Source organism: Acinonyx jubatus, chromosome E4, assembly GCF_027475565.1.
Source record: "Acinonyx jubatus isolate Ajub_Pintada_27869175 chromosome E4, VMU_Ajub_asm_v1.0, whole genome shotgun sequence".
Lineage (NCBI taxonomy): Eukaryota > Metazoa > Chordata > Mammalia > Carnivora > Felidae > Acinonyx > Acinonyx jubatus.
The window spans coordinates 25,133,588-25,156,397 of NC_069395.1; the positions used below are offsets into that span (position 1 = coordinate 25,133,588).

Below are 22,810 nucleotides of genomic sequence, written 5' to 3' on the forward strand. Positions count from 1 at the left end.
GTCCACGAAATGGGTTACAAAAGCTACACGGAAAATGGTAGGAAATGGTAGGAAAATGGTAGGTAGGAAAATGGTGGTAGGAAAATGATGGCAGCGTAGGGTCTCCTCAAGTGTGACTCTTGCAACAAATATCAGTCTTAGTGTTTGTGTGTGCGCCCTCCCTGATGTCTCCAGACACAAGGATCTTGCATAGAAAACCATGGTTTTCAGGTGAGCGTCTCCTGGGTGAGTACCTCTGTTTCCAGAAAAAAGAAAGATAAAATTACATAGCAGAGGGCTAGAAGGTGTGTAAGAAACACATCCATCCCCACCCCCACCCCGGCCGCTTTACAGATGACCTGAGCGCGCTGAGGGAAGGGACGGTCACACTCACAGGCAGATCCCGGGGATTTGCTCCAGCTGGAAGAACCAAGCCAGTGATCGCAACCCGCGAGCCCCCTCCCTTTACGCTTCTCTACCAGCCCCTCCGTCTCTGCTGCAAGATCTCTTGGTCCGAGACCTGAGACCTAGCGAAAGACTTGCTGCCCCGGAGGGGGGTGTACCACAAATGGCGGCTGAGGGGAAGACACCCTCTTCACAATGGAGAAGCAGCGTGAAAGACTTCTTTCACGCAGTACAAACGCGACAGAGGCGGACATATCCAAGGTTCCAAGTATAATGTATTTCTTTGGCACAGAAAATGGCCCCACAGCTTCACTGCTCTTTCTTCCTCCTCTGCTCAATCTTTAAATGTTGGCACGGCCCCAGACCCTTCTGGCTCTTTGTCTGTGTTCCCTGTTGGTCCGGCGCCATGGTTTCAAATATCTCTACGCCCAGCCGCTTAAATCCATCCCTCTGGCCATGACCTGTGTCCAGAACTCCACTGGACGACTGACAACCTGGTCCAGACAGAGCCCGGCCTTGCCTCCAGCAAACACACTTCCCCGCATCGGTGAAGGGCATCCCCATCCGCCCCGTGGTCAGGCCCTGTCACGAAGGTATGTATGTCCTTGATCTTGTTTCCTCCTTCTTTCCACCTTCAGGCCAAGGGCAAGTCCTGTCAACTCCGCCCCCAAAACGCTGTGCACCCTTGTACCTTTCCACACCCATCCCGGACCACTCTCTTGTGCCTGGACTATAGGAGTGGCTCTTCATTGTCTCCCTTCTAGATCTATCCACGCTCACACAGCACAGGGCAGCGTGCTTCAAAGCAGATCTGTGCTCGCTTCGGCAGCACATATACTAAAATACAAAGCAGATCAGGGGCGCCTGGGTGGTTCAGTTGGTTAAGCAACCGACTTCAGCTCAGGTCATGATCTCACTGCTTGTGAGTTCGAGACCCACGTTGGGCTCTGTGCTGACAGCTGGGAGCCTGGAGCCTGCTTCAGATTCTTTGTTTCTCTCTGCCCCTCCCCTGCTCACACACTGTCTCTCTCTCTCTCAAATATAAACATAAAAAAAAATTAAAATAAAATACAGAGCAGATCATGTCCATTCCCCGCCTAACACCTTCTAAAGGCCTGCTTTTCTCCCACTTGGAATAAAACCCCAAACCTGGCTTACAAGACCTTCCAGGCTCTAGCCCATGTCTGCTTCCCCAACCTGTTCCCTCTCTGCTCCCCACCACAGACCCTGCCCCACCACGCTCTCACCCAGTTAGCTCCCCCCTTGGGCCTTGCAACCAGCAGTGCCATCAGCCAGGAACCCCGACTCCTCTGCCGTTCACACCGCTGGCACCTTCTCAGTTGTCAGCTCTCAACTTAGACGTCGGGGGCAGAGCCGGCGAAGATTCTGCTCTTGCTCCCCTCCTGCTGCCTTGGCACCCCCTTTACACACCACACGTTTGCAGGCGGGCCTTGATGAGCCACGCTGAAAATCTCCAGACTTGGGTGAGCTTTAAAAACACCTCTTATTTTAGCCGTGGTGACCTAAGACGGAGCGCGCATGCCCAGGCCGAACTAGCCCCTCCTCCCACTCCTCCCACTCCTCCCACTCCGTGAGGCTCCACCCCCCCACCTGCTTCTCACCTGCTAACCACGCGCCTGCTGACCCGCCCTGCAGGGCACGCCCCACTCCCCCTCCCCTCCCCTCCCTTCCCCTGCCCCTCTTCTTCCCTAGCCCCCTAGCCAACCATAAGCTCCCCGAGGCAGAGCCCCGCCTTGTACAACTTGGTACCCCTGCACTTGCCCACAGGCCCTGCACAAAGTGCCTGTTCCTTCACCAGGAAGTGGTTGTCGAGACCCAGGAGAACAGAGAGCAGGGTGACTGTTAGTTTAAAACCGAGAGGAGTGAATCGGCAGCATGAGGGGAACTTGCTCGCGGCTGTTTACCTGTAATCCTGCCAGGGTGCCCGCCAAAAGCACCTGAAAAGGTCTGAAAACAATCCAGGCGCCAAGGCCCCTCTCCACACCCCGAGTCACAGTCTCCGGGGGAGGGGCCCGGGAATCCGTATCTTCCCAAACCACCACTAATGTATTTGGGAGTCACTTGTTCCAGGACACTGTTTTCCGAAATCTGCTTGGTGACATGAACCCCCTGGGGTGTTGGTTAAATATACAGATCACTAGGTACCTCCCCTGGACCTTCCAGTTCGTGAGGTCTGGGTTGGGCCCAGGAATCTAGGTTTCCTTTTAGAACCCAGCAGTCCAGGGGCGCCTGGGTGGCTCAGGCGGGTAAGCAGCCGACTTAGGCTCAGGTCATGATCTCACGGTTCGGGGTTTGAGCCCTGCGTCGGGCTCTGTGCTGACAGCTGGGAGCCTGGAGCCTGCTTGGATTCTGTGTCTCTCTCTCTCTCTGTCCCTCCCCTGCCCGCACTCTGTGTCTCTCTCATGCATGTCTCTCTCAAAAATAAAGAAAGATTAAAACATTTTAAAAAGTAAAAAACAAAACCCAACGGTCCCGGTGAGTTTTTCTCATCCGCGCCTGTCATGTGGGTGCTTCAGATGCTTTTCTTCCTCCAAACTCAGAGTCCCGCCCCACCCTCCTCTGTCTAAGCAGCTGCCCTCGGGTCCTGCAGAGGCCCCCAGTAGTACACGTACCCGGAGCCTTCTGCACCCCAGGACTCGTGCAGACTTGCTCCTTCCCGGCAGTATCATGTTGGCCCTCTTCTTCACTGAGATGACACTCCCTTCTCCACTGCTCTTCATCCCCTCTTCCCTTCGGGTGGGGGGGGGGGCCCTTCTCTCTGACAATGGGACCCCTCCCTCCAGGCTCCCTCCTTTTCTCCTCGGCCTCCAAACAGGCTCCTGTCAGACAAAACTCCCTCCAGCCCAGGACCATTTGCAACGGTCACACCTCCGCTTCCTGTCCGGCCCTCAACCTCTTGAGTTCGGCTTCCGCTCACACGGCCTCCCCTCTATGTCGAACAGAAATTTCTTTCAGGGGCATGGGTGGCTCTGTTGGTTGAGCATCCGACTTTGGCTCAGGTCACGAGCTCACTCTCTCTCTCTCTCTCTCTCAAAATAAATAAAGAGGGGCGCCTGGGTGGCTCAGTAGGTTAAGCGTCTGACTTGGGCTCAGGTCACGATCTCACTGTCGGTGAGTTTGAGCCCCGCGTCGGGCTCTGTGCTGACGGCTCAGAACCTGGAGCCTGTTTCCGATTCTGTGTCTCCCTCTCTCTCTGACCCTCCCCCGTTCATGCTCTGTCTCTCCCTGTCTCAAAACTAAATAAAACGTTAAAAAAAATTAAAAAAGAAAGAAAGAAAGAAAGACTGAAAAAAAAAGTAATTTCTTTCTTAAAAGTCATCAACCAGCGCAAGGTCAGATATAAAGGCTTTTCTTGGCGCTCACGATCTTTGGTGTCTGTAGCCCCAACATTATTTCCGAATCCCCTTGCCGCTAGAAACTTGACTAGGGAAGTACTTTCTGGCAGTGGATCGGGCTGCCTGGAAAGGGAGTGAGTTCCCAGTCACTGGAGGTTATTAAACAGACTGTGGACTCCCTGGAGGGGATGTTACAGAGGTGATTTGAGCCCTGGAGGGAGGCTGGGCTAGACGACCCTAATCTGTAATCTGGACGCTTTGTCATAGATAGTGACATGGACCCACGTCAGGTCGAAAGTCTGACCCCATCGCTTGGGCCTGGAACCCCTGCCTTCTGGGCAGACCAGTTCCCCGAATAACATCCTACATTCCAGCCTGGTACTTGAGAATCATTTGGCAGAGTTTCAAAGTGCAGATTCCTAGGCTCCAGCCCAGACACGGTGATTTCTGAAGGCCAGGGGATGCCTGGCCTCCGCTGGCCGTGGGGCTCTGACCAGCTGGGCGTCAAGGTCACACAGGAGGACCAAGGCCAGCACCTGCTTCACTTGTACTCTGGGCAGACTGTCAGCTGAGATCTGCTCCGCGCATGGCGGTAACCACCTCCTACGGCCCCTTTCTCTGATGGGTACAAAATCAGAGGCCCAGAGTGGGAAAGGGATTTTTCCAAGGTCACACAGATAGGCTCCACCTTCTGGATTCCCCCCTTTCTCACCGGCATCTCTCTCCCCGCTGCTCTCCTCCCTCTACTCCTGCATTCCCTTCCTGTCCAGTCCCGAGCAAATGTCCTGGGGCGGTGGTAGGGCCAGGAGTGGATGGTCCTCCTGCGTCTCCAAGAAGTGAAAGGAGGCCACTTACCACATTGACGAACACCATGGTGGCTGGCTTCACTTTGGAGGAGATGGGAATGGAGATGAGCCGACCCAGGGTGATGAAGCCCCAGAAGAGGCTGGGGAGGTAACCAGCCACCTTGTGCCCCACAGACAGCGGCTTCTCCACTGCATAGCTGTATACAAAGGCTGAGTACTCCCCCTGTGGAGAGACGGGCCCTGCTGAGCACACCTGCGGCACAGCTGAGCCCTCAGAGAAGGAAGACCAGGTCGGGGCAGGTGTGCTGAGGGCTGAGGGAGGACTGGTCCTGCTTCTAGAAGCTCAAAGGTGGGCCTAGGGCCAACATCACACAACACTCGCGGCCCGAGCAGAGGACAGACCCTGGGGAGGTAGAGCTTACACATTCCACCGGCCCAGAGGCGCAGGCCTGGGGACACAGGGAGAAGGGTGTCTCCGGGTCTCCACAGGGGGTCTCGAGAGGTCTGGGCCGCTCCCCCCTCCCCACCAGAGCAGAGCACAACCACACGTCTCATTTATGAGGATTCCACGGACGGTTTCTTGTTGAAGGAAGGGCACCACAGCTGAAAACAAGGTGGGCACACGTGTCACGTCTCGTTCTACGGAGGAGGGGGCGGAGAGAAGTGACTCGCCCAAGGCCACACTGAGAGTTGGGAGTCAACCAGTACTGTCACGAGTATTTCCCACTGGGTCACCTGTTTTAGGGCCTTCTCTTCGGAGAGGCCCCAGCATGGCAATCGGTTAATCAATCGGCCATTCAAAAATATCCCGATCTAATCCTATGAGATTTCTGGAAAAAGGCACTGAACAGTATTAACAGAGGTCACTAGTAGAATAAATCGCTGGGTCCAAATCTTGACCGTAGCTTGTTTACAACATGGCTTGAGAAGCTGAGGTTTGGAACGCGTTCCGGGAAGCAGCGTGCCCTCGCGTTTACACGGCATGACCTCTATCTGGAGGAACAGACCTCTGCCTCTCAAGAAACGTGGGTAGCTTGCACTTGGTAACAAACCAGAGGGGCCCCTACCCACAGAGTTAAGGAGAATAAAAACAGCTGGCTGGGACAGAAGACCATAGTACCCAGGGGCTGCGAACGATTCTTCAGACAGTCCCCGCCCCCTAGGACTTTTATTTAGTTTAAATGTATGAGTTGACTGCACAACAGGTGAGCCCTCTAGGACACCTTGAAGCTCCCCTCTTTCTCTTGCCGCCCCTAGCTTGAGCGTCGGGGAGGCGGGCAGGCTCACCGTCATCCCGTCGGTCATGAACAGGACCAGGGCGGCTGTGATGTGGATGGCGAAGAAGGAGTAAGGGGCTCCTTTGAAGTTCTTCCTCTGCCAGCAGCCGAACAGGTCCTCGTGCCCTAGACGAGACACGAGAACAGGGCTGAATCTCAGCTTCTGCTCCTTCCCCTCTGCAGGCCCGGGGTAAGCGGCTGCCTGATGGGCGAGCCTGGCAGATTGGGGACCAGTTACTGCCGCCCACCTTCCCTAACTTCCAGCCAGCTGTCAGGGACAGCTCCTGTCCACCTCAGTCCTGGTGGAAGCGAGGCTCAGGGAGATCAAGTCACTTGCCCAAGGTCACACAGGCAGGCTGAGGCAGAGTGCAGGCTGGAGTCAGAAGCCTGCCTGCCCCACTCCTGTGGCCAGGCTGGTCCGTGTCTTGCCAAACGGGACCATGGGTGCCCGGGGTTTGCTTCCAACCATCATCGCCTGTGATCTACGTTCACCCTCCGGGGGATGGGGTCACTAGGGAAGCCTCGGTGTGGGGCCGTGAGTGTGAAAGTTCATTAGAGCCCCCACCTGGGTGTGGTTGAAACTTTGGGGGCAGTGAGGAGGTGTCTTCCTTCTCGGGAGGCTGTGTCTCCAGGGCCAGCTCATCTGCGGACAGGAGCAGGGGCCTCCTCTGAGGGCAGCAGGCCAGCAGCCGCTCTTTGGATAGCAGAAACAGCACAGCCATGGGCACCGGGAGCTGGGGGGAGGGGGGGTGGGCAGAGGGTCAGGAGAGCCCTGTTCCCATCAGGCTCTCCCCTTCCCGTGCCTCACCTGCACACACCACCACGGGGTCGACCGGCACGGGTCCACACAGTCCTGAGAGAAGACGGTTCTTTTCTACGGGTGTCCACCTAAAGGCCATCCCCAGCGAATGCCACCAGGTGTATTGACTGTCCAACCTTAACCACATCCATTTTTCTAAAGACAGCTCCTTGTCACATGCAAATCTTGGACTCACACCAGGCCTCCCCGCTGGTACAGGAGAGATGTCAGAGATAAAGTTGTTTCTAAGGTCCTTATTCTCCTTCATGCTGGGAGATCACATGACACCTCACGAAGAAGGTCTGCTTTGGTTCGTTATCCCCGTTTTCCAGATGGGGCGACCTGAGGCTCAAAACTATCACTTAGTCATCACCCGTTACAACTGGAAGAGACCAGATCAGTAAGCGAGAGACCAGAGAGTGTCAGTGCCTGGTCACTGGCTGACGGGGGAGGGAAGGGCAGAGCTGGACTGGAGCCCGGGGCACCCTGATTCTGTCTGGTCAGACCCCACCTCAGGGCTTGTGTGGGTGATGTTATACCCGAGGAGGTAGAGGGCCTGTCCCCAGAGGCTCGCTGTCTAAACAGGAAAACCGGGACATGGACTCCTTTGCTGGAAAGATGCACGGTCCGGGCAACACCCGCGCCCACGAGCCCGGTGTTGTGTGCGTTGCTATTTTACATCAAGCCACTTGGGTTTAGCGAACTCCTCAGGGCGATGAGAAATAGCTCCTGCCCCTGCGGTTGCCTGGAGAAGCCTCCACCGCCTCCCTCAGGTGCCCTGCCTGCGTCTCACCGCCCTCACTGCCAGGAAGCTCCCCATCAAGTCTGCCCTCTGCCCTCCCTGCTGCACCATAAATCGAGTTCCTTTTGCTTAGGACAGAGAGGAAGCCCAGGGAGCTGTGCAAGTTGCCCAGAGCCCGCGGGGCATCTCCGCGCTGACAGAGATGGGAGGCAGCTGGGCTGGTGCTGCTCTGAGGCGGTCTCTCCCTCCCTGGAGGCAGGCTGGTGCCCCGGGCTGGGGGGTGGCATTTTCCCAGGGCTCCCGCCCCCCGAGGGCACCTTGGGAGCCTCCCTCCACACTCAAAGATAACAAGTCACACGCCCCGCAAATCAGGCCTCAGTGGGAGGAGACGACCCCTGCCCTCGGGAGTCCCAGGTCTGACGGGGGAGAGTCAAACCCTCCCTCCAGTCTGATGGGGGAAACAGGAAACCCACACACAGAGGCCTGCGGTGGCAGAATGCCTGGGTGAAGGCCGAGGGGAAACAGCTGTGAAAGAGCCCGGTCACTCCAGCGGGGCTTTCCAGGGAGGTGGGCGGTGGGAAGGGCTTCACAGAGGATTGGCTGGGGTTGCCTGGTAAGAACACAGCCTGTCTTTATAAGAAGCCCATTCAGAGAAGGCAAAGGCTCCACCTGGAGAGTCCAAGAGTTCTGGGGAGGCTGCCTGTGTGTGTGTGTGTGTGTGTGTGTGTGCACGAGCGCCCACAAGCATGCACAGCCCCATTCTCTTCTGTGGTGGACTGTTTATCTTCAGAAACAAACCAACAAAAAAGTCCGGACATCCTGCCACAAACAAAGTGCCTCCAGGCTGCACCTCGTGGGGCGAGAGAAAACAGGGCTCGGGCTGACACTGGACCTTCCGGCTTCCTGGTCCTGGCGTCTCAGCTTTGACACGGTACTGATGGCGACGCTTCCCCTTACAGGTGCCCCCCCGGAGGGCACAGGCCCGAAGCTGGGTTGTTTCCAAAGCAGTGACAGGCATGGGCAGAAAACGGAAAGGGCGAGAGAGGGGCGTGTGTTTTTCAGAGCCCCCGGTGAAGATTCTGGTACAAGGAAAGGAAAGTCACGAAGAAAGGAAAAACGAGCACTTGCTATGGGGCAGCAGGAAGGAGGCTGGTGCTGGCAGTCGGGGTGAGAGCCTGGCCAGCGTCTTGCTAGCCACTCATCGGGCCCTTGTGCCAGGCCACTCATCGGGCCCTTGTGCCAGGGACGGCATGACGCCCCCTGCTGTGCTGCTCAGGGGGACTGGATGATCTCGAAGACCCCTTTCAGTGCTACGTGCACGGCATCGCAGCTGGGCAGCCACTGCAGAGCAGTGACACGTGGGCCCAGAGCAAACCGAGGCCCTTCGTCACGACGGGCCATACGTTGCCTCCATCCCGCAGCCGGGCCAATGGCCGCCTGGAATATTCCACACCCGCAGCCCAGGCCGGGCCGAGCCAGGGGGCCAGGGATGCTCCTGCTGTTCCTCACGGTACTTCCCAAGCTGGAGAGAGGGTAGGGGCGTCTCCCCACCTGTCCCTCTGGCCCCAGCCTGGGCTACTGGCAGGGAATCTGTCTTGGGTTAAAGACCACCAGAGGTTTCCGGCCAGGGACAGAGTCGGTGCTGACAGGGAGGATGAGAGCCGGGGTGCAGAGGGGCCTCAGTACCTGACCCAGTACAGGCAGGTGGTCTCTCTACCCTGCTCCCACCATGGCAGCCATGGTGTGGTCATCTTGTTCATCCCTTGAGCCCCACGGGAGCCCACCTCACAGCAGGACACAGGGGAATCCCACCGGCGATGAGGGAGCCCGGGGAAGAGCCCCATACAGCCTGGGGTGCTCTGTCCCAGAGCCCCTTCATCTGGCCTTGGAGGGAGAGAGCTCGTTTCCCATGGAGCCTCGGATGGCTTGAAAGTTGACCCTGATTCCGTTGTGCTAAACCTGCTCATGGCTTTACCTCCCTGGAGAATCGCAATCATGGATTGTGACAACTGAGGACCTTCAAGATGATGTCCTGCGACCCCGTTTGTATTCAGATGCATCCCTGCGGGGGGGGGGGGGGGCGGGTTAGTCTTCCCGCCCCCTTGCCTTCCTGAGGGCACGCGTGAGCCCAGCACACTGCTCGGAATCATAAGAATCTACACTGGGAGCTGCTATGGACTGACACGTGTGACGGTCCACTTGTCCCCACCCGGCCCTGCCCCGGTGGCACTCACATTGATCAGGGCCATGATCCAGAAGGCATACGACACGCGGGTCCCTGCCCGGTCCTGCGCAGGCAGCCGGGAGAGCGAGTGGTTGGACCAACGCCACGCCTCGGTGTGGTGCTGGCCTAGGACCCTGGAGGCGTGGAACAGGTGGCTTCCAGAGGTGGCATTGGCCGTGCCGTTGGCGGGCAAGCAGTTGGCCTCAGACAGGAAGGGGTCGGCAATGAGGGGGCTCAGCAGGGCGCCAAAGCCCACAAAGAAATGGAGAACCTGGAGGGGGGCGGAGAAGTGGTGTGGGTGGGGGAATGGCTCAGGCTTCATACCCTCCCCCCCACCTTGTGTTCCATCTGGGGAGTGCCTGCCTGGCCCCAGAGTGGGGAGCGATGGGGACACAGGAGAGATGAGGACAGAAGTTCCTCTCAGTCACCTTCTTGTCCGGGGATAACTGGGTGACAGTGGCCAATTCCCTCCCTCCCGCTTCCTTCTTTCCCAGATCTTAACTCCAGCTGGGGGCTGTTCCCATGATAACACCTACCAGCTAACACCCCAAAGGGAAGGGAGCTTGATAGAGGGAAGGGCTGGATAGGAAGAGAAATACAGAGACGGGCAAGGAGCTGAGAAAACAGCAAGCCCTCCCGTCACGGCACACTCCGATTCACAAAGAACCTCTTCTCTGGAGCACCTGGGTCCCTGGGAGCACCCTGCACGCAGGGAGCATGACCCTACTTTAGAGCTGAGGAGGCCCGAGTCCAGAGATAGTGGCCCAGTGTGGCCCAGCTGGAGGTGACCACATAAAACCAAGACCCCGGTGCTCTTTTCTCTTTTTGCATTACCACCTGGCCTCCAGTAAGAGACACCTCACCCCAGGGAGGGGGCTGGGAGAGGTGGACAGGTTCCCGGGAGCTCCCCGTGACCACCCAGCCCCGTGGCTGCGTGCGGGCTCACCTGGAGGAAGATGGCCGAGTCCTTCTGGTAGACCCTCACCAGCTGCATGTTGGCCACGGTGTCGATGCAGCCCATGGCTAGGCCCGCCAGTGCCATGACAGAGGCCAGCACCTTCACATCTCGACAGAAGGGGATGATGGCAAACACCAGGGAGATGGCCAGGGATGAGGTGAAGAGGGCCCATAACGACTGGGCCAGGCTACGGTAGCAGAGGGGTGAGGTCAGGGGAGGGGCCTGGGGCCTTCAAATAAAGAGCCCCCTCCTTGTCCCCCACTCGCTGGGCAGCCTCAGGGGAAGCTTCTGGTAGAGGGGGGAGGGGGCTGCTGAAGAAGCTCTGTCACTTGTTAGCTAGGGGTTCACAGGCGAGATGTTTCTTGTGCCCCAGTCTTCTCGGGTAGCAAGCCCTACCTCATAGGGCGGCGGTAAGAACTCAAGAAACCGTGTGAAGCGGCACGTGATGGCACTTAGCAAAGTGCACCTGCTATGATTTTACTTACAAGCGAGTTTCAACTTCAAATTGTTTGCGGATAGGGGCGTCTGCCTGGCTCAGCCAGTAGAGCGTGCGACTCTTGATCTCGGGGTTGTGGATTTGAGCCCCACATTGAGATTACTTAAAAACAAAACCTTTAGGGCGCTTGAGTGGCTCAGCCGGTTGAGCAACCGACTTCAGCTCGGCTCAGGATCTGGCTCGCCGCTATCAGCGCGGAGCCTGCTTGGGATCCTCTGTCCGCCCCCACCCCGCCCCGCCCCTGCCCCGCCCCCACCCTGCCCCACCCCTGCCCCGCGCTCTGCCTCTCAGAAATAAACGTCTAAAGATAAATATTTTTAAAAGCTTATAAATAAATCAATGGCTTACTTAGAAAAGATTACATACAAAGATATTTCTGCTCCTCTCATGGATGTACAGGAGGAGCCTGCTTCGAGCGTCTCATGGGTACGGTGCCGAACGCATGAAACTGGAGGTGGGACCCGGGGTGGGACCCGATTTCCAAAACATCCCCTCCCACCCCCCAGCGGGGCTGCAATGCGCTCTTCCCACACAGGAATGGCAAGACGGCCAGGCCCTTTGTAGGCGCCAAGCTAAGCCACCTGAACCAAAGCCCACAGCCGAGGTCTTTGGGTAATTTGGTGCCTCCCCACCTTGGACAGAGATCTTGACTCTCCAAGTGTCTGGAAGGGAGGCCCGGTGGCTGTCCTCACTGAGAGGTGTCTGGGAGGTGACCTTCCCCCAGAGGAGCCCACAGCAGGCAGGCTGAGGGCCTGTCCCCCCATGAGTGAGTAAATGGAATGTCTAGGGCTCTCTCAAGATCTTTTTGGTACCCCCTACCTAATAAGCAGACTCTGAGCAAGGAAGGATGCCTTGTATTTTCTGGAACCAGGCTGAAAGGCTAATGTGAGTGAAGGAGGTTGGGCAGCAAGAAGGTTCTGGGGATGCCTGGCCTGCTCAGTTGGCAGAAGATACTACTCTTGATCTCAGGGTTGGGAGTTCAAGCCCCAGGTTGGGCATGAAACCTACTTAAAAAAAAAAAAAAAAAAAGGTTCTGGAAGACAGAGGCTATAAAGGAAATTTCTCAGATTATGAACAGCTGTTCTGGCAGCTGGACCTGGAGAGGTGGGCGGGAGAAGGGGTGTGTGGCCAGAAGACATATGTGAGTTTCCAGCACATTAAGGAAAAGAAGGGGGCCCCCAAGAGAGCCCTCGGGCTGCGTCCTTCACCAGAAGTGCTTGCCTCTGACCCCCGGGGCCCTCAGCGTCTCCTTCTGGCCCATCTTTGATTAAATCCTTTATCAGAAGGGCTCTGCTGATAGCATCAGTTATTTTCTCTTTTCTTGTTTCCGGGCTGATCTGCTGGGCAGATAACTGATCACGTTCCCTGCCTGATCCCAACCCTGCGTGAGCAGGGAGAGGGGACTCCCTTCACCTCGGCCACTAGGAGGAGGACAGGGAGGGCTGTGTTGTGGGGAGGCCTGTTGAGGTCTTTCCCGGGTTCCCTCCACCATCCTGTTCCCTCTGGCATCCTCCCCCACCCTGCTCTGCAGGTCCCCGGTGCTGACAGCCTGGACTGCTCACTGAGGTTCATGCATTTCCGCCTCCTGCAACCTGGCCTCCGAATCTCCCTTTCCTCTCCGGTGCCCAGCACAGAGGCGATGCCCACTTCTCCACAGGTGATGAACACAGCAAGCTTCTCATTATAGCTCTCGCTCTCTCTCTCTTTCCCTTTCCTCTGCCTGCACAAGGATCTCAGGGTTGGGAGTTCAAGCCCCATGTTGGGCATGGAACCAGCCTCATCCTGGCTGGCCTCACTTCAGGGATGGCAAGAGGGTCCCCTGTCTCCCCTTCAGATATTCTCCCCATTGAGCTGGCACACGGGATGGCTTGCCCTTTCCACCACCTCACTCACCACTTTACGGTAACACATGGAGGTCCCACGTCAAGGGCACACACTCTCTTAAAGAATTAACACATTATCATTATTGCCCTGAGAAACCTAGACGAACGTGGTTAATGATCAGCCCTGTAGCAAAGTCCCAGGATCGGGAAACTGAGAGGGAAGGAAGGCTGCGAGACAAGAAAATGACAACTAACGTGCTTACGGTGCCGGAGACATTTGGTGCACACGACAGTGCCCGCGGGTAGGCTTCGCAGTTGTGCCTCTTTGACCCCCCAGTAAACTGAGGCAGAGAAAGACTGCAAAAGACACTGACAGTCTGGACTCAAACCCAGATCATCTTGATAACCCCTATGCCATGCTGCTTTTCCATGGAGGAGAGAGAGAGAGAGACAGCGGCAGAGACAGAGACAGAGCTTGCGCGTGTGTGTAAAAGGGCTGCTGCTGGGCCACAGACTCAGCAGGGCTGGGGAGAGGGGCGGCCAGAAGAGAGCAGGGGCCAGAGTCAGCAGAGCCTCGTTTGGCAGGCTTAGAGGCAATGGGGGAACAGCTGTTCACCGGAACATGAGCCCCCAGGGGTCCCTCTGCTGGTGTCATGGCAGCTCCAAACCCTTCGTGTTATAACCGCTGGCCCCACTGCAGGCCTCCCAAGGCATCCGCTGCAGCCGTTAGTGCAGAGGCCCCCATGCCTGGCACCTTGCTCGGACCTGAGAAGGTGCGCCCTCCGGGGCTGCTGGATGTTGCTGGTCAAATGAGAAACGTGCTTGAGGAAGCTCGTCTTGTGACCCCACACAGGACGGCCTGGAGACTTGGGAGGCTGATGTGGGAGTTGTACGGGGTGACACTCAGACGGAGTCAGAGACAGAGACGGAGAGACAGAGGCAAGACACGAAGACTCAAGTAGGGCCCGGATGCCAGTGGAGCAGCAGGAGGCTGGGGAGATGGGAGGGGGATGTGGAGGGCTGGGGTCATGGTGGGCTGCCCGTCTAGGCCTCTCCTCTCCCCTATTGTACCCTCTCACCTCGTCATTTCTGAGAAGGACACTTGATGCCCATGGCAGGGGTGGGGGGGAGGGATTTTTGTTCCCAGGCCCAGCGACGGACAGGAAAGGATAAGGAGAAAACAGAAAGGAGAGGTTGGAGGAAAACTGGCCGGGGGAGGCCCCTTCCTGCATCTGCTACCAGCCCCTGAGCCATGATCTGAACCTGCCGCCTACCAGCCGGGGCTGCAGAGTGCTAAGCCCATACCGGGCCTGCGGTTCCCGGGCACTGGGAAATGGAGACGTGTCCCCAGTAAGCGGGAGCAGCCGTAGCACAAGAAAGCCTGTGTTTCAATCCCGGGCTGCCTGCCCTCCCCAGTCTCTCCAGCAGGGCTGTGCCTGGGCATTCCAAAACCCAGCCTGAACAAATTTCTTTAGATCGGAACATTGCTGCCAAGAGAAAAGAAGTCCCAGATACACCCCAGAGCCAGACTGAAATATACTAATTGGCTTGGTCACTTAATGGTTTAGTCAAAGGCCCCTTCTAGGAATGTGGGTAATTTCAAAATTATGGAATAATAATGTCAAAACAGCTTTGGCAGCACGGATGTAGTGGGATTTGTAGTCAGACTGGTCCTCGTGTAGACAAATGTCAAATCTCTATGTTGTACACTTGGAACGACATAATATGTATGTCAACTATACTTCAATAGAAAATTTTTAGAAGAGGGGGCACCTGGGTGGCTCAGTCAGTCAAGCGTCCGACTCTGGATCAGGTCGTGATCTCACGGCTCTTGAGTTCGAGCCCCGCATCGGACTCCGTGCTGACAGCTCAGAGCCTGGAGCCTGCCTCGGATTCTGTGTCCCCCTCTCTCTCTCTCTGCCCCTCCCCTGTTTGTACTCTGTCTCTCTCCCCTTCAAAACTAAACATTTTTAAAAGATTTTTAAAAAAGGAAAAGAAAATTGAAAAAAAGACTGGTCCTAGACCTACCTCTGTCACTTCCCAGCAGGCGGCTCCGGACGAGGCACTGACACATCGCTCCTTAGAGCCTCGGTTTTCTCCATGATAAAATGGGGCCAGTAAGCTCTGTCTCCTGAGGCTGCCGTGCGGAGTCAGTGTGATGCTACAGTCCTTGGCTCACTCGCTGGGATTTGGCCCTGGCCATTGGCAGTCCCCCTCCTCGGTGCTCACCCCCCTCCCTGCCAGCAGCCAGGCCCAGGGAAGTCCGCTCAGCAGAGATGGGTGCCGGCTCCTGGATTCTCTGTTCCCACTGCAGCGCCCTCTGGGGTGACCCTGGGAGGCTGGTGCGGGAACTGCTGGAGTGGCAGCAAGGACCTAAGAATCCTACCCCTCACTGTATAGATCAGAAGCCAGGCCCAGACAGGGGAAGAGAGTCAGGATCCAGTTTTTGGACTCCCATTCCAGGCTAAAGCCAGCATCGTGTTATTGACGTTCCCTCCCCTGATCTCGAACTCAGAGGTTAATTCAGACCAGTTAAAGCGGGGGCGGGGGGCAATCCCCCAAGGCCTGGGGAGATGTAGGAACAGCTTAGACCGTCGAGGGAACCCTTCCTCAGGAAGCCTGAGAAATGTCCAAGTTACTCATTGACGGCTCCAAGTGGCAGGTGAAACGGGGGAGAGAGAGCAGGTCCTCCCCCAGCCTGGCGGTGGCTCTGCGGGAGGTGCCCGCCCCACCAGTTTGCTGTGTGACCTTGAACACGCTGCTGACCCTGTCAGCCCAGGTGCTCTGCTTTACCCAGAGGGCACACGTGATCACCTTGACCTGGCGTTGCCAGGAGTGGCGGCTCTGGCCCTCCTGGTTCTGTGATAAGGGGGGGCGGGGGGGGGGCTGCCTGGCTCCAAACCAGAGGAAGGGTGTAAACAGTAAGATGCCAGCCAGCCCGTCCTGCCCTCCACGTCCCAGGGGTGGGTAAAAATGCTGCTGACGACCGCTCCATGCCACCTCCATGGGAGTGACTCCAGCATGGGCACTGACATTCTCACACTCTTGCCTCAGGGCGTCCCCCTTTCCACCCTGATAATCTTCCTGGAGGGACCAGGGAAGAGGAGAAGTACCCAGAACCCAGGAAGCGGCAGCGGCAGCCTGAGCCTCTCTCCAGCCCAAAAGGAGCCTCCAAGAGAGGAGTCGGGGTCTGGGACAAGAAACCAGGAGTCAAGGCCACACCCTGGGAGCTAGGGCAGGCTGGAGAACAGTTTGAGCCGGCCAAGAGGGAAGGGGCAACTTTTGCCTTCTCGTGGCTCCCCTCTAACTGGCCGCTCCCATACTGACACCCCAGCTTGGTTAGGGCCCTGTGTTAAGGCTGGGGACACCCAGAGGGAGGAACAAGAAAGACTGCCTTTGGGGAGATCCCAGCCCAAGGCAGGGCTCAGGCCCTATTAGACTCAGGTTGGGGGGTACACCCTGTGTGTGACGACCTGCCTGGTGTGCTGGGGTGCTGGCCTTGCAAGGATGGTCTAGTGGCTCTGTCCGCCTGGAACCCCTCCCCTGCAGCTCTTTGCACGCATGGCTCTCTCCTGTCATTGACATGTCAGCTCCACTGTCCCCTTCTCAGAGGAGCTTTCCCTGGCCACCTGGTGAAAGTAACCCCCCCCCCCCACACTATTTACTCTCCATCCTCGTCCTGCTTTGTTTCCTTCATTTCGCTACAACGGTCCTCCAGAGCACAAGCTCCTTGAGAGCAGGGACCTTGTCTATCGTATTCTCCCCTAAACCGGGGTTTGGCTCGAAAGGTGCTTGTTGGACAAGTGAATGAAGGGGTGGGATGAGTTTTGAGATTTTGTTTTCATTTAAAAAATTGAGATGGGGCAGTAGAGCGTGCGACTCTCGATCTCGGGGTTGTGGGTTCGGGCCCCACGTTGGGTATAGAGATTACTTAAAAAAATAAAAATCTTAAAAAAAAATGAGGTATAATTTACATACCATAAAACTCATCTGTTCAAAGTGTATAATTCAGTGGTTTTTAGTATGTTCAGAGCTGTGAACCTGTCACCAGAACCTAAATTTAGGGCATCCCCCCCTCACCCCTATACCCAGAGAGAAACCCTATACCCACCGGCAGCCACTCCCCATTCCTCTCCACATCCTAGAAACCTGCTCTACTATATTTTCCCATTCCGGACTCTCATGCAAATGAAACCACACAGCCTGTGGTCTTTTGTACCTGGCTCCTTGCACTTAGCATGACGTTTTCGAAGGTCCTCCATGTTGTAGCCTCTATTAGGACCTCATTCCTTTTTCTGGCTGAATACTACTCCACCGTACGGGTGAACCACATTTCATTTGTCCATCCATCCATCGATGAACATTTGGTTTGCTTCCACTTTTTGGCTATTATGAATAACGCTGCTTGGGGCGCCTGCGTGGCTCAGTCAAGTAAGCCTCTACCTTCAGCTCAAGTCATGATCTCGCAATTCGTGGGTTCAAGCCCCGCGACGGGCTCTGTGCTGACAGCTCAGAGCCTGGAGCCTGCTTCAGATTCTGAGTCTCCTTCTCTCTCTGCCCCTTCCCAGCTCGCACTCTATTTCTCTCAAAAATAAATAAAATCTTTTTAAAAACCGGATAATGCTGCTATAAACATTCCTGTACAAGGTTTTGTGTTGACAGGTCTTAATATACCTAAGAGTGGCATTGCTGGGTCTTATGGTAATTCCCACACTGAGATGAGTTTTTAAAGCAACAACGGTGTCTGGGGCCAGACCCCAAGTAGGCTTTCAGCCCAGGTTTTCTGCGTGCTGAAAGGGAGACAAACTGCTGGAGGGAGAGGCAGAGGCTTTTTAAACGGGAGACCGACCAGGGGCCCAGCTCAGGGGAAGACACTGGCTTTTGTACTGTGTTCCAGAAACTTCAGGGGGCCAGCATCTTGGGGAAGCAGGGCTGATGGTGGCCTGGGAAACCTTGCAGGAAAGACTAGGTTTCATGCAACGGGCAGGAGGGAGTCAGAGCTGGGTCTTGGGCAGGGCAGGACTTGTAGGTATTTGGGGAAAATGATAGGTAGAGAAGGAGGCAGTGAATAGGGTAGAGGGGAAGAGCCCAAGCCTTCAATGAGGAGGGTGCATGCAGGGCAGAGGCCAAGGTGAGGCTGGGAGAAGGCTGGGGAAGGTCTGAAAGCCATTTATCTACCCTGATGCCTTTGAGATAAAGGGGTCTCCCAAACTGCCCAGGGTGGTTAGACAGGTCCCCAAGAAACCAAGAAAACAAACACCCTAACCTTTTATCTAAATACCCCTTTCTCTTTCCTGTCTGACAAAGCACATACCTATACACCCTGCCAACCAGGTGGCTTTGCAGTTTTCTCTTCTCTGAATGGTTCCCTGCTCTCGATACACAAGATATTTCTAAGGAAGGTCTAGTCCAGATTCTTCTGACTCTAATTGTACCCGTCTCCCTCTTGGCCTGCACATGGTAGCTTCCCTCAAGATCTGTCTGTGCTAGAAGCTGGGGCTGAGGCCGGGGGGCGGGAGGGGGGGTCGGTAACTGATCCTGAGCAGAGAGCTCCTGTGCTGTCCTGTCCGGTCCCGCTCTAACGCCCAAGGCTGTCCACATGCACACCCTCCAATGCATGCCCCCACGGAGGCATCCAGAAACCCTCTTCAGCCCTGGTCCTCAGTCTGGGCCCAGCAGCAGGCAGAACTGGGGCTGTCCCGAGCCCCTCACGGAGCCCCTCACCTCTCCCGTGTGTCTGTCTGTACCGGCTGGCTCTTGCCATTTGTTAAACCAACCCCCATCCCCCTCACAAGTAACAGCCTGGCCACACTGCTCTCGAGGGTAATCACTTAAGCTGAAAAGCACTTGGTGTGGGGGTGGGGGGGTATTAGCATTTGAATTTGTGGTCAGGCCCCAAGCAATCAAGCTTTAGTGGCCGCTTTTAGGGCTACTGGCGGGGTTCTGTCTGTTTCGAGAAATGGGGGACTGTGATGAGTCGTCCGGACCTAGCTAGGTTGTCACTTTCCTTTATACACAGGCCACCCCTGTGACAAATCCTGCATTCCTCCCGAAGTCCACTTCGCTCCTAGCCAAAGGAAAGGGTTCTTTATGACATTTTGTTTGCGGGCTGGGAGGACTGAGGTCCAGGACTTAAATGTGAGCCTGAACTGATAGGACTCAGGCCCTCCACCTGACCCCTCAGATCCCTCCTTCCCAGAGGCGTCAGCTCAGGAATACTCAGCCCCATGCCTTTGCCTGGTGAGGACAGGGTATAACTTGTACCCTACGCAGTTCGAGAGGACTACTCAGAAAGCAAGAGCCATTTCCCGGGTATCTGGTTCCAGAGACAAATGCCTGGGTTCAAAACCGGACTCAATAGCTGTATGATGTGACCTGGGGCAAGTTTCATTTTTTTTTTTTTTTTTTTTAATTTTTTAAAATGTTTATGTATTTATTTTGACAGAGAGAGGAGGAGAGGAGGGGCAGAGAGAGAGGGAGACAGAATCCTAAGCAGGCTCCGCACAGTCAGCACGGAGCCCGATGCGGGGCTCAAGTCCATGAACCGGAGCGATCATGACCTGAGCTGAAATCCGGAGTGGGACGCTCAGCCGACTGAGCCACCCAGGGGCCCTCAGGGCAAGTTTCTTAACCTCTCTGTGCCTCAGCTTCCTTAGGCACAAAATAGAAACAACAGTACTACTCTGTAGGGTTGTCGTGAAGTTTAAATGAATTGCTACGAACCGTGAGGGGCTAAGAACAGTGCCTGGCATTGAGAAAGAGCTCTCCGAAGTTAGTTTTATTATTAGCATTATTTTTCTTCTCTGTGAGCCGGTTTCCTGCCCCACGACCCTTTCCACTGCCTGCTCAGAACTCCTTGTTGAGTAAGGAGCCCCAAGGGAGGTGCACAGCAAGCAAGGAAGAGATGGCCCCTTTGGGTGTGTGTCTGTTTCTGTTGTTGTTTTCACTGAACCTGGCCCGCCAACCTGCCCTTTCAAATTACTCCCATTCCCCTTCCTGTTCTTTGCGCTACACATGTTCCTAAAAAGTGCCAGGTAAGGGAGCTTTTGTAAGGCAAGACACGCTTTTAAAGGAAGGAGAGAAAACAAAAAAACACCCTGATAGATTTCTAATTAAACCTCTAGGCAGAATCAAGAAGCGTCCTGAGCTTTCTCTTAAGATTTGCTGAATCCCCCATGCATCCCAACCTTGCACAAAGCCCAAAGAAAAACCAGTGTCCACGAGATTGCCTCTCAAGAGAATTCTTCCGTTTACAAAAGAATTTGATAATGGGGATAATCACTCCCTAATTGGGAATGTTTTGTCAGTTGGGCGTCCTAAAGTGGGATCTGTCTGTATGATGCCTGTGTTCTCTCCATCAGCTCAGGGATACCTCTAGGAGCGAGCCCAGGGTGAGAGCACCTGGCTGGGCATGCCCCCCACCCCCGTTTCTCTGGGATAGCCCAACCGGGGTTTTGTTCCTGGGCCTTCCGCTTGCTTGAGTCCATGCAGCCCAGAAAACCACCCAGCCAGGAACCAGAACCAGGGAAATCTCCAGCAGCCTCCAGTTTGCAAGCCATCTATCCCCTGCTTTGGGGTCTGTTTTCCCAGCTGCTCTAGGCGAGCAATCCTGCTGCCTTTCCGGAGGGCTTCGCGGGGGCGGCCCTGTCCAACATAAGCCCCGGGGGAGAAGGAGGCTTTGCGATGGTATCCAAAGGGGGCATCTTTCGCGGCCATGGCAGGCCGAGTCCCGAGCAGAGGCCAAGGAAGAGTAACATGGCGTGGGAGAAGTGGAGGGGAACCCTGGCCCCAGAGTTGGAGGGTCAACTTACCCAAGCTGTGCGTGGGACAGCCCACCCCTCCCCTACGTGGCCCTAGCAATTTGGTGCTGAGCGTCTCCCAGGCAGAAGGGCTTGGCCTCCGGAGGCCGATGCAGGAACCCTGACTCCCTCTGAAGCAGGGACACACAGGACCCAGCAGCCCCGCAGCCCCGGGGGGGGGGGGAAGGGACAGCGTGTGTCAGCTGAACCGGAGCTGATGGTCTGAGTGGAGCCCGCCCCAGGGCGCTCTGTCAAGCCGCAGCCAGCCCTGGCACCTGGCACGGCCCCTGAGGTGACACTCCCACTCTCCTTCCACCTCACTTCCAATTCCGCCCCCGGCAGCAGGGGCTACTGACAAACCTGAGACCCGCGGTGCGGGAGGGAGACGCCGTCCCACCGCCCCCGGTTCCATCACCCCTGGGCCCGTGGCGCGTGGGTGGGGGAGCGGGTGAGGGCCGGGTTTAACCCCCTGGCGGGGGTGAGAGAAGGCAAATAAATAATCCAGAAGTCACCTTCCGTCTCTGGAGAGACTTTTCCGGGGAGAGCCGGGGTGGGGGAGGGAGGCAGTCCAGCTAAGGCGGGGCGCGGCTGGCGGCGCTGGGAGAGGTGGTCGCCGCCCGCCAGAAGGCGAGGGCGCCCCGCGGCCCCAGCCCCGCGGGGGCAGGGACGCGGGCGGCGGGAAGGGAAGGGATGCAAGGGAAGGAGAGGAAGGAAGGGAAAGGAAGGGAAGGGAAGGGTCGGCGCGGCCGTGCGGAGGAGCGGCGGGGGCTGGGGGCTGCGGGGCTCCCGCGAGGGCCCGGCACTCACGTCCTCTTGAAGACGCCCCCGAGGGCGCTGCCCAGCAGGAGGCAAAGCTGCTGCGAGAAGAAGACCCAGGAGATCTGGGGCAGCGAGCTGTGCGTCTGGCAGCGCAGGTCCAGCAGCGTGGGCCCCAGGAAGGCGATGCACAGGCCGAAGCTGAAGAAGACGCTCCAGTAGGTGAGCGTGGGCTGCAGGTTGCGGCGGAGCAGCCCCGACACGCGGCCGTCGCAGCCCATGGCCCCGGCTGGCGGGCTCGGCGGCTGCTGGCTCCGCGCGCCGGTGCCCGAGTGCCGCGCCGCCCGCGGGAGGGCCGGCCGGGCAGGGGAGGCCGGCGGCCGGGAGGGAGGGGCGGGGAGGGGCGGCCTGGCGAGGGGCCCCGCCCTCGGGCCCGGGGAGCAGCGGGGGCGCCTTTGCGGCCGCCTGGCACCGCGTCGGGGCCCGCGCCCTCCTCGCGCGCGGCCGGGCGCCGGCCTCCCCCGGCTTCCCGAACGCACGCTCACCCTCCCCGGCTGCAGGAGACCGACCGCCTGCAGCGCTTCGCCCCCACCCCCTCTCCAGCTGTCCGTCCCACCCGCGTCCGTGCACAGCCCCGCGGGGGCGGAGGGGCCCGCGCGCCCATTGCAGAGCTGGGCAAACTGAGCCCGAGAGACGTCCCGGACGCTCGGAGAGGCTGGAGAGCGGGACCTTCCAGCGCTTCGCCTAGGCTTGGGGAGCTACAATCCCCACCCTCACCCCCCAACCTGGCCTGGGCTTTGCGGTGGAGGACCCCCCCCCCCAGCACAGCGCCCCCTTACACCTAGGTGCTTCACAGATGCACTTCAAGGGTCTGACAGCGCCCCCATCGGCCCCCAGAATAGAAGATAAAATCTCCTACATACATTTTTTTTTTCCTTTGGGAGAGTGTTCATGGCTTTCATTGGACCCTCGAGAGGATAAGCATTTTAGACAGAAAACCTTGGAACTATCCGATCTGCACCCGAAGCTCCGCCTGAGAGCTGGACAGGTGCAGGAAGGAGGAAGATGAAGGTGTTCTCTCCAAACTCCACTTCTCCCCTTCTTCCTAGTGGGGGGCGGGGGTGGGCAGCGATCTGGAGGAGTCCCAAGAGGAGTTGGGAAGTAATCCTCCAGGGGTAAAAAGGGTCCTGGGGGAGAATTCCTTTTTTGCTGGAAAAAAACGGATGGGGGAGTGGGGTGAGCGGTGTCACTCTCCAGACCAGTAGTCCTTGGAGGAGCCTGTGGCTGGGCTGACACAGGCTGTCCCTCCCCCCAGGTGGCTATAGAACTGGCGAGTCCTGTGTGGTCCTGCTTCTGAGGGAGCCAGGGTTCCTGCATTGGCCCCCGGAAG

General features: G+C 57.1%; 1 protein-coding gene across 4 annotated transcripts in view; it reads right to left on the minus strand.

The window, feature by feature from the left end:
• Positions 1–21,795, minus strand: part of MFSD4A (major facilitator superfamily domain containing 4A) — a 36,210-nt gene extending 14,415 nt beyond the window's left edge. For 2 of the 4 annotated variants that reach the window (XM_027074871.2, XM_027074869.2), the window contains exons 1-6: positions 21,472–21,795; positions 10,535–10,733; positions 9,599–9,859; positions 6,389–6,557; positions 5,834–5,949; positions 4,596–4,769 (exon numbers count right to left, since the gene is read on the minus strand). In XM_027074871.2, the coding sequence (XP_026930672.1) occupies positions 4,596–4,769; positions 5,834–5,949; positions 6,389–6,557; positions 9,599–9,859; positions 10,535–10,733; positions 21,472–21,701 (1,149 nt within the window). In that variant the 5' untranslated portion in view covers positions 21,702–21,795. Of the gene's footprint in view, positions 1–4,595; positions 4,770–5,833; positions 5,950–6,388; positions 6,558–9,598; positions 9,860–10,534; positions 10,734–14,893; positions 16,502–21,471 lie in introns of those variants that run through there. The other 2 variants (XM_053209313.1, XM_027074870.2) reach the window with 2 other exon arrangements.
• Positions 21,796–22,810: the final 1,015 nt, after the last annotated feature.